At 43.3% G+C, this 11,224-nt stretch overlaps 1 protein-coding gene across 1 annotated transcript; it reads right to left on the bottom strand.

Annotated features, from left to right (window-relative positions):
- Positions 1-3,505: 3,505 nt before the first annotated feature.
- Positions 3,506-10,365, bottom strand: MANF (mesencephalic astrocyte derived neurotrophic factor). Its single transcript, XM_043977333.1, is given in 5 exon segments — positions 3,506-3,941; positions 5,348-5,489; positions 6,901-7,028; positions 10,187-10,343; positions 10,345-10,365. Coding segments are annotated over 5 exon segments (633 nt in total). The 3' UTR covers positions 3,506-3,756.
- Positions 10,366-11,224: the final 859 nt, after the last annotated feature.

Here is an 11,224-nt window from a genome sequence, read left to right as displayed (position 1 = left end):
TACAGATTGGCCAGGAGCCAGTTTGGTGACACATCTAAGGAAGAATTCATAGAGCCAATTATAGGTTACCAATCCTCTAGAAAGAATACTCCAAGTGTAACATTCACAAAACCTAAGCTCGTGGAGGTTTTCAGAGCAGCAGACTTGAGAACATGGCTACATCCTGCTAAGTTCTCATCTGTGAATGAGCAGAGCCTGGTGGACTGCAGTTAGAAGCAGGGAAACATGGTTTTATAATGGGGGTTCTCAGCATGTCGAGGAGAATGGGGGCATTGCTTCTGAGGATTCCTACCTTTACATAGCCAAGAAAAGAAGAATGTAAGTACAAGGCAGGATTATCTATTGCCAATGACACTGATTTTCTTACTTGTATTTCCCTCAAGTGCTGAGAAAGTCCTCCAGGATGCCAAGGCTTCTGTGGGACCTATCTCTGTGGCCATCAATGCTGGACCTGATAGCTTGACTTCTGTAGCTCAGAGCCTTACTAAATAACTCATACTGCTCTGGGGTCACCAATCTCAGGGGTGGAGTATGGCTTTGAAGATGAGGTCGAGCACAATAAATACTGGATTTTCAAGAACAGCTTGGGTGAGAGTTGGAGGAAGGGAGGTTACATGCACATGGTATTCTGCTCAAGCCAACCGTCTCAGGAGTCAGTGACACGTTTTTTTACAACCTGCCCCATACAAGTCCTAGAACTCCCATGGGACTATTTGCATCTTACTTCTTCGTGCTTTATTATTCTGTCATAACAGAAGGGGATCATTTCCCATACTGCCTCATGGTGGACTCACAAGACTAAAACTTTTCATCTTCTTTTGTTTTACATATTTTGAAAAACTAAAAAAAATTCCCAGGTCTGATTTTTAATCTCTAATGCACCCATGGAGTATATATGGTCCTACATACAGAGCGAAAGGGCAAAGTGATCCTGGACATTAATTTATACTGCAGATTAAAATATGCCCCCCTTTGCCTGCTTCCTGGCTCTCAGCAAATCTGATCATGGCAAATTTAAAGTAAAGTTCGATGGCCAAGCATAGATGTCTGGGGTCACTCCACTAAAGATTTCCTAAGTTTACATAAAAATATTAATTGCAGTATCATCCAATACATGTTTCTGTCTTGTCCGTAACAATTGCTTGAGAGATTTTGTCAAGTTTTGCTGAAATCTGTTATTTGCAACCTTACCCCAATCTACCAGTCAGTCTGGTCCCATCATAAAAAGGAATGAGGCTAGTATGGCATGACCTGTTATTGAGGAAGCCCTGTTGTTTTTTTGTGATCTTGATTCCTTTTCTAGATGTTTTTTAAGCATTTTGTTTGTTGTTGTTGTTTTTTCGGGGCATTGAGGGTTAAGCGACTTGCCCAGGGTCACACAGCTAGTGTCAAGTGTCTGATTCTGGATTTGAACTCAGGTCCTCTTGAATCCAGGGCTGGTGTTTATCCACTGTGACACCTAGCTACCCCCCCCCCCCGCCCCAGTTAAGCATTTTAAATCATTTTAATGGTAATCTTGAATGATTTGTTCTAGAATTTTTCCAGGGACAAAAGTCAAACTCAGTAGCCCATAGTCTGCAAACTACATTCTCTTTCCTTTTTTGAAAACTAGGACACTGCCTTTCCTTAATATTGTATTACTAGTCCAGCTTCCCCAGAATAGAAAGCAACTTGAAATTCCCTGATGAAAGGATAAAAGAAATCAACAGAATGGCGCTGAAGAACACCAAAATAATTAAAAAACAATATCAAAAGAAGAAATCAGGGTGGAAATCCTAGGTTCTCCAGGGTGATCATCACTTAGAGAACTCTCAAAAAAAAAAATCAAAGACAAAGATGGGAGCAGATGAGAGCTTCTCTCCAAAACAGCCGACTGAAAAAGGACAGGGGATTTGAAACTCTAGAAGTACATGAGCTCTCTACTACAACACAGAGTCAGAGATGAAGGAAAAGACACGGAGAAGTATTAAGAATTATGGTCCTTTTCAGAAAAACATAATGAAAAGCCTGTATTCCTCACGTAAGGAAATCATACAAGAAAATCACACAAAATATTGGCAAATAGGGATAAAGTACAGATCACTCACTAGATTTCAAAGAATTCTCAGGGGCAAGTCCCAAGTCACATATCAACTTCAAATATTACACACAGCCAGGAGAAAGTCCTTTATATGCCAGGGAAAAATCTCTTCCAAGTTGGAAAATACTGCTTGTTTATATTAAAAGGTGAAGTGGAATATGGTATTGTGAAAAGTAAATTAGTCTTGTTTACCTAAAAAAACCCCCAACCCCTCACATCTCTCAACTTCTTTATTCATGTCATTTTGGTTCTTTGATATTTTAACTTTCTACATATAGTGAAATACATTATATTTTCTTGAGAGGACAATAGAGAATATGATTTGGAGGCAGAGTAGACACTCAGAGGAGTACGATTTGTTTTCACTTTGTATGGCAAGATCCTACATTTGGGCCAATTTTTCAACTGCACTGTGCCCAACATGGGCAAAGATGACTTAGTTTGGGGCACAGGCTCACCCGTATCTATTTTGTTAGAGAAAAGCCAGAACTATATGAACCATGGACACCATTAAAACCATTGGCCTTTCATTGTATTTTTCCAGGGTCTAGGCTTATATTGACCTTTCTTTTAGTATGATAGGCTTTGCAGACCGATGGAACTTTTAAGGATGCAGCATTATCTAACAGAACAAAACTTAGATCAGAGAACTGACTCCATTACTTAATACTATTTAGTACCTGACTGCAGACAAATCTCTTGATCTTAAAACCATTTTATTCATCTCCCTGCCCTCCTTACTGCCCCAGTAACTCATGGTACTAGGATTTCAAGACCCCAGGCCTAAACGGTGAGCCTGCTGCTGAGTGTCAAAGGGAGATGGCTGGTTCCTCAAGCAGGGAAGACATGAAGAAGCAGATATGAAAGCTTCAAGCCACCTACATCTTGGGCAAAAACAGGAAGCATCCAACTTTTCTAATTAAAAGCACCATTAGGCTAATTTTTATTGGGCCTTAGAAGGTAGAGCTGATGATCAAACCAAAAAAGGTTATTCCGGAAATTCAGTTTCCTGGGCATCCAGGACCAAGACTGGAAAATTCTCTACAACTACCCTGAACATCAGGTCTATCAGAAGAGGATAGGGAGTGGACCTATGATTTCATTGGTAGACAGAACTCCTGGATAAACAAACTCCCTTTACTATGGCAGGGCAGAAACTTCTGGGCTTGGAGCTGTCTGGAGTCCTGAGAGGTGACTTGCCTGGCGCCACAAGTCAGTAGCACGTGAATGTTCTCTGTTGTACAAATAAAGAGTTATCTGCCCTTCTATAAGAACCACCACCAGATCTGACCGCCTATTCCTCTGTTCCTCACATTCTGGGTGGTGAGACTAGTCACCTCGTAATCTGGTTCCCGAGGAACACTCTTGCAGCAAAGACAACCTGGTCAGAGCCGAGAATGGCACGAGCTCCGAAAGCTAGAAAACTATTTTTAAAACTTTAATTAAAAAATCCCATACATATTGTGAAGTCCTAAACGAAGGAACAAGAAAACAACAAAATGAAGAAACAATACAGAGAGAGAAGCAATGGAGCTGTAGAACCAGCATTTGGAATCAAGCCCCAGGTTTCAGATCTGACACCGTCAGGAGCCCTCTTAAAAATAAATTACAAAAAGGCTGTTTGGAAACAGATTAAATGTGATTTCTTCTCAGATGCCTACACAGCATTGTGCAAACTAAAGATCAGTCCGTGAACTAGCTGCCTTGGGGGCATATTTGGGCATCAGTTCATTAATTTTGCGGATGTAGTCTGATTTTTCGGCACAGCCTTTGCATATTTCACCCCAGTCATCCAGGATCTTCTTCAATTCCTTCACTCTGAGCTTCTTCAGATCCACTGTGCTCAGGTCAATCTGTTTATCTGGAGGAGGGATGAGGGAGATGTTAGTAACTGAGAAGGAACACAGAGCAGCACCAGCTCAGCAGTTCCTGCTTTCACCCCTTTTACTCACTCCACAAACCTCTTCACTGCCATGCAGTGATATCACTTATCGAAGCTAGCTCAGAGGTGAGAGAGCAGTGAGAAGGCAATGTCAATCCCTCCAAAAGCAATACTGCTCACTAGTTCAATAGAAACCTGCTCTGTGGGAGGCACTGAGTTAGCCAGTCTCCCAATATAGAATAAAAGCTCAATACCTGCTTCAGACAATTAAGTCAGCAATATTGTTGTTGTTTTTTTTTTTAGGTTTTTTTTTTTTAGTGAGGCAATTGGGGTTAAGTGACTTGCCCAGGGTCACACAGCTAGTAAGTGTTAAGTGTTTGAGGCCGGATTTGAACTCAGGTACTCCTGACTCCAGGGCCGGTGCTCTATCCACTGCGCCACCTAGCTGCCCAGCAATATTGTTTAAAAACAATATATTAGAGAGACACTAGTCTAAGATGCAATTTTAGTGACAAACTGAGAACATCCAACTAGCTGGATCTTTTTTGCAGACTTTTTTTTTTGGTGGGTGTGGCAATGAGGGTTAAGTGACTTGCCCAGGTTCACACAGCTAGTAAGTGTCAAGTGTCTGATGCCGGATTTAAACTCAGGTCCTCCTGAATCTAGGGCTGGTGCTTTATCCTTTATCCACTACAACACCTAGCTGCCCCCAGCAAGACTACTTTTTGACTTTGTCTCTAAGTGTCAGCCTATGTTTCTATGAACAGGCTAATACGATGAAAAGGAGAACAATACTCCCAAAGTTGTTTGGACATGGCTAAGAATTTCAGACTAGTGTTGAGATCCATGCCCTGCTAGAGTAGCTGATGAGATGAAGCAACCACCTGAGAATGCCACAGGAGTGCGGTAGGAGGTGCAGCTAGTTAGTGTCTGAGTGGACAGAAGAACACTGGATCTCAGACACTTACTAGCTGTGTGACCCTAGGCAAGTCACTTAAGCTCTGCCTCAGTTTCCTCACTATAAAATGGGGATAACAGCACCTGCCTCTCAGCGTTGTTGTGAGGATCAAATGAGATAATATCTGTAAAACACTTGGCACACTAGTGTCTGGCACATAGGAGGCACTTAACAAATACATATTCCTTTACCTTCTTATCTTAAATAAATGCTTGTTTCTTTCTTTCTTTTTGCGGGGCAATGGGGGTTAAGTGACTTGCCCAGAGTCACACAGCTAGTAAGTGTCAAGTGTCTGAGGCCGGATTTGAACTCAGGTACTCCTGAATCTAGGGCTGGTGCTTTATCTACTGCGCCACCTAGCTGCCCCCATAAATGCTTGATTCTTTACCCCTGATGCTTAAGAGGTAGAGGACAGGTTGGAACTCACCATATTTGAGCTCACAGACTTGACTGTCTTTCTTCTTTAGCTTCTCACAGATCTTCTCAACAGGAATGTGGTGGCTAAGAGGCTTGGACACTTCATTGATGATTTTGGTGGCTGCATCACTGGTAGCTCCAATGTAATAGCACTAGAGGAAGAAGGAACAATTGTTTAAGAAACTTTTACATCAATTTCAGCAAAAAATAACTAACACATTGCTAAAGTCTGACAGCATATGCAATGATCTCATACCCAGAGTCTCCTACCTCTTTTTGAAAAAAAGGAAGGGAGATAGGGAGATGCAATTTCATCTCTCTTCTTCAGGGCCAAGCTTGGTCATTTATGCTTATACATTGTCCAGTTTTGAATTTTTTTGGGTAGAACAATTACTTTTACAGATACCAATCAAGCAACATTTATTAATCGCCTGTTGTAAGCCAGGGCACTGTGTTAAGTGGGGATACAAGGAAAGGCATAAAACAGTCCCTGACTTCAAGGAGCTTACAATCCAATAGAGGTTACAATATACACATGAATATGGACAAAGCAAGCTACATATAGGATAAATAGGAAATAATTTAACAGAGGAGCTGGGAAAGGCTTCCAGCAAAAGATGAAATTTAAGTTAGGCCTTAAAGGAAGCCAGGAAGTCAGCTGAGTTGAGGAGGGAAAGAGGCAGGGGAGACAGCCCATACCAAATAGTCACTATTACAAAGTCAAAATTTTATCTTTTTTTTTTTTTTGGTAGGGCAATGAGGGTTAAGTGACCTGCCCAAGGTCACACAGCTAGTGTCAAATGTCTGAGGCTGAATTTGAACTCAGGTCCTCCTGAATCCAAGGCCAGTGCTTTATCCACGGTGCCACCTAGCCACCCCCAAAATTTTATCTCAAACATTTCTTATTATGGGCTACATTTTATTACCCCGCCTAAATTATTTTAGTATATGCTTTGTCCTAGATTAAATTTCAAGTCACAATCATTCCTACTTTTAACAACCCGTTCTCCAAAAGGAACTGAAGTCAAACACTTCCTTTCAGGCACTTCTAACTCCAAGATATTTTTTTTTCTGACCACAAGAATAAACTCATTCTAACATTAGTATAAATAACACTTCCTATAAATTGTTTAAAGTTAGCAAAGATTATTCCAGTCTTGAATTTCCTTACCTTGATAAGAGCTATGGGGAGAAAAGCTGGCTGGTAAACCAACTAAGCTTAGAGGCTGAACCCAATGAGCAGATTAAATTCTTAGAAAAGGCCTTCGGGGGGCAGCTAGGTGGCTCAGTAGATAGAGCACCAGCCCTGGATTCAGGAGGACCCGAGTTCAAATCCAGCCTCAGACCCTTGACACTTACTAGTTGTGTGACCCTGGGCAAGTCACTTAACCCCAATTGCCTCACCAAAAAGAAAAAAGAAAAAGAAAAAAAGAAAAGGCCGTCAGCATAGGAAAGAAAAAACCCAACACACCACCAAACAATCTTTTATCAATGGGTTTTGACAAATCCATCTGGGAAGAAGTCAAATGTCATTTAGAGAAGGCCAAGAAAGCATTTACTCACCAAACGGTTTTCTTTTCCTTTTGCATCATTGCAAAACTTCATAAGTTCATTTTCAATGCTGCTTGGGGAAAAGGTGACATCCCGGTCTTTAAGGTCTTGGTAAAATTTTCCCAGAAAAGAAATGCATACTATTTAAAAAAGAAAAAAAGAAAAGAAAGGGAAAGAGTTATAGCAGTCACACCTGTGCTTATTCCAAATATTTGGAAAAATAATACCAAGAGATTTGCCTTCTAAGGATTAACCACAATTGGTTCTTCGATCATTTATTAGGCTTCCTAATCAATGGAACACTTGCTAGCTCACTTGTGTTCCTTCCATTATATTGTATATGATACTTAACCTATTAATGAGTATTAAAATCATTCCTACAAGTTAATATATTTATCTTTTAAACAGGCGTCTCCTGGAAGGATGTCTTTACCCAAATGAACGTGTCTCTAATAGTGGTATTTTAGGCACTGTGATTTGGAAAGATATATTTGGGGGCAGAGGTTCATTTGGCTGCTTGATCTGCCTAAACTTAGAATGGCCTGCTTGGATACCAGAGTATAAAGGTCCTGGGTTGTTAGTTGAGAATTTCTATGGGGAAAAAAAGCCTGTCTAAACTAAGGAATGCATCAGAGACCCATAAACATCCTAACAGTTTCCTGATGTGTGCTTTCACTCTATTCATCATATACTTAATGACCTGGTGATTTCATAGTCCTTTCTGGTTCTAGTTCTAATTCTCTGACTAGCCCTGCAGCTTTGAGGATCCATTACCTGGATGTCTGAGAAATTTGCTACTCAAACTTTTCTTTACAAGCATCAGCCATTCTGAAATTCCCTGACTTTGTATTAGCCAAACTCAACAAATGGAGCAGTCTCATCTAGGCCAGTACTCGCATGGGCATAAGAATCAAAGGCATGATAGAATTTTAGAGCCAGAAGGTCTTTTAAGAAAGACTCCAACTCCTCTCCCCTCCCCCCAATTTTAGATTAGGAAAGTGAAGCTCAGATTGCAGAAGAGGTTTGTCCAAATTCACATCATCTAATTTAGTCAACATTTATTAAGCACCTATCTTCAAGGAGCTTGATAGAGAAGAAAAGAAACACACCTCATCATACAAAATATACACAAATTCTGGGCCCCTGGGGTGGGGGTAGCTTGTTCAAAAGCAGAGATGCCACAGAGAGCACTGCTTCATGTGGGCGTTGTGCAGCAGACAAGTCAGGCAATTGGGAGCAGAAGGGGGAGTCATCTGAATTAAGTCTAGAAAGACAGTTTGGAGCCAGACTGTGAAGGCTTTTAAACTAACAAACAGAAAAGACTATTTAAACTTTGAGGCAATCTCAAACCATTGACAGTCACTTCAAGTAACATCTGCTACATGAAGTTATACTTTCCCTAACTGCCTTGTATATACCCATATATGCATATACGAACACACACACACACACACACACACACACACACACACACACACACACACACACACACGAGTAAATAACTACACGCCTAGACATGCTGTCTCCCCTAACAGAGTATAAGCTTCTTGAGAATAGGAATGGTCTCATTTTCCTTCTCTCTGCCTTTAGTGCCTAGCACAACACTTGGCACACTGAAGGCGCTTAATAAATGCTTGATGATTCCTTAAATCATAAAACCTGCGCTTTACAAGAAATGTCACTTCAGTAGCTGGTGGAGGATGGATTGGAGATGGGAGGAACTGGAAGCAGGGATACAAATTATGAGGTTATTGCAGTTAGGGAAGAAGTGATGAGTACCTGAACTAGGTTTCTGGCCATGTGAATGGAGAGTACAGCCTTAACTACATGAACTGACTCTAAAAACACAACAGCTCTGTCAAAAGAGAAAAGCATTTTATAGACCCAATAAGAACAGTCTTTTAGCTACTAAGCCACCGCTATGATTTTCCTGACAGTAGCATACTTGTGCTGATCCATCCACATTCTTTCAAAATATCTCAGGGCAGAGTCTCTATATGATGGATCAGTGTAAGTCCTCATCAAGCATCCTACCCAAACAGTGGATATTCGCATAGCACTTTACTATGTACAAAATATGGTGGGGCACAATGTAGAGATCCCGATCAGTTTGACATTTCAGTCATGCCCATGGTTCTTAAGTTTTTCAGATATTCCTGTTTTACTATTTAAAAGTAATATGAGGTAAAAGGTATAATTTGGGTAACTTTCAAAACTTTGGAGCTTTGAAATACTTAAAAGTTTTATTATGGAGTTAACAGTGTTTAAATCTATAGAGTCTCTATCATTACCCTTAGCCAGTGTGAATTTAACTTCTTTGGGTTGTAATTTCCGAATTGTTAAAAACAAACATAGGAGAGGGTTGGAGTAGATGATGGCCTTCAAAGTTCCTTTCCATCTCTAATTCTAGGAGCTATGATTTTAATCCCCAATCCTGAGAAACTGGTACTTCTTGTATGATTAGCCCCATCTTACAATCAGGCAGAGGAAGGTCGCCACTACTAAGAAATGATGTCTCAGCATAGCTGAGATTTTCACCGGTCCTGATGCTGCATCAGAGAAGCAGGTGAACGAGATGATCAATCTCGTTCGTCCTAGTTTCAGCTGAGAGGAACCCTGGGTTATCGGGGTGATCAAGTTCATCGGTTTAGGACAGAAACTCTCCTTTCAATCTCAATCTTTCTGTATCCACCAGAACGTCCCCGACCTTTCTCCCCATAACGAAGTCCCGCTTGTCTCTTCTCCATGACCCACAGAACATCCCCTACCTCCTTCTAAACTTGTGACAGGGTTTGAGGTCTGTGTGGAGCCTCCAGGCTCACACAGGACTTCCCTTAAAAAACCCCGGTTAATGGGATCTACAAGTTCTCACGCACGCATTTTCCGTGAGAAGCAGCCCAGGCCCAAAGTGCCGGGGGTAGAGTTAAAAACCGGATATCCCCCCGAGTCCCCTTAAGACCCTTCCGGGCAGGATCGGGGAGAAGTTCACGCTCGGAGTCAAGTGGTATCACCGGGTCACAACCACGATCAAGCCCCCCGGGCTGGGCCTCAGTTTTCCCCTCGGTACAATGGAGATGGGTGGCCTCTTTTCGGCCCACTTCCTTCCCGGCATAACGCCGCTCCCTTCCCGGCTAAGCCGGCTCCTTTTCCTCTTCCCTTTCCTGGTGCAGCCCCACCCCATGGCCAAGCCCGGCTCCTCGGGTGCCCCCGCTTCAGCGGCAGCCCCGGGCCAGCTCAGGCACCAACTAGTCTCGGCTCCCTCCTCCCCCCGCTAGGTCGGGGTCTCTGTCATCCTCACCTTCGCAGTCCCCCGGCCGTAGAGCCCGGCTTCCTCCGGGCAGCACAGTCAGGGCCAGCGCCACCGCCAGCCCGTGAGTGGCCAACATCGTCCTACTCCCGCCGCCGCTCGGACTGATCCTCTCCCGGCAACCGGGTCTTCTCCAAGCGCCGGCTCCCCGCACCTCCGCGACATTCCATTGGCTATCGCTCTCCGCTCCTTCCTACGTCTAGCTCTCTCATTGGTCGTGGCCTCACAGGACCCAGACGGGCGGCTCCACGACGCCGTTTTGTATTGGCTGACGTGGTCATCGGCTCTCAGCCCGGGACAGTTGGCGGCCGCTGATTGAAGGAGGGTGGGATATAGGGAAAAGTGGCGGTTTGGTCCACCAGCTTCCCGGAAACGGAACTGGTGTCAGGGCGGCCATCTTGGAGAGGGGCAGCTTGGTAGGTGCGCCGCCTGGTGGAAGGCGGACAAAAGCGAGAGAGCTACGGCGTAACCGTTGCGGGGTAGGGGGGTGGGGGAGAGGAAATGCTGTATTCCTACGAGAAAACGCCTCGGCCTCAGAATGGTTGGCTCTGAGTGTTCCTTTGATCCCAATCTTGTTTTCCGTTTTGTTCTAATGGCCGTTCACAGTGGATAGAACTTGGGACTCGAGGTTGGAAAGACTCGAGTTCGAATTTAGCCTCAGAAAGTTAGCAGCTCTATCATTTAACCACCTTGTGCCTTAGTTTCCTTTTCTGTAAAATGGGGATATTACAAATAGCCCCTTAACCTTCAGTGTTGTTGAGTTGGCTGCCATTACTAGCCTCAATTTTGTAGATGGGGAAACTGAGGCTCAGAGAGGTGAGTTCTGTGCCGGACCCAGTGTCTCATGAATTACAACGCCTTAGCCACTAGGCCTATCTGCCTCTTTATAACGACGTTAAGGACGAGACCCAGATTTCTAGTTTTCGAAGCGGGGGTGGTGGGTGGTGGGTGGGGGCGGGAGCGGGGCTCACGGTTCACATTTCCCTGGGAGGATCGTTTCATCCATCAAGCCGCTGACTCAGCTCAGCT

The sequence above is a fragment of the Dromiciops gliroides genome, chromosome 1 (genome assembly GCF_019393635.1).
Source record: "Dromiciops gliroides isolate mDroGli1 chromosome 1, mDroGli1.pri, whole genome shotgun sequence".
Taxonomy (NCBI): Eukaryota; Metazoa; Chordata; class Mammalia; order Microbiotheria; family Microbiotheriidae; genus Dromiciops; species Dromiciops gliroides.
The sequence above is the reverse complement of the archived record's forward strand: the minus strand, read 5'-3'. Positions and strand labels throughout refer to the sequence as shown.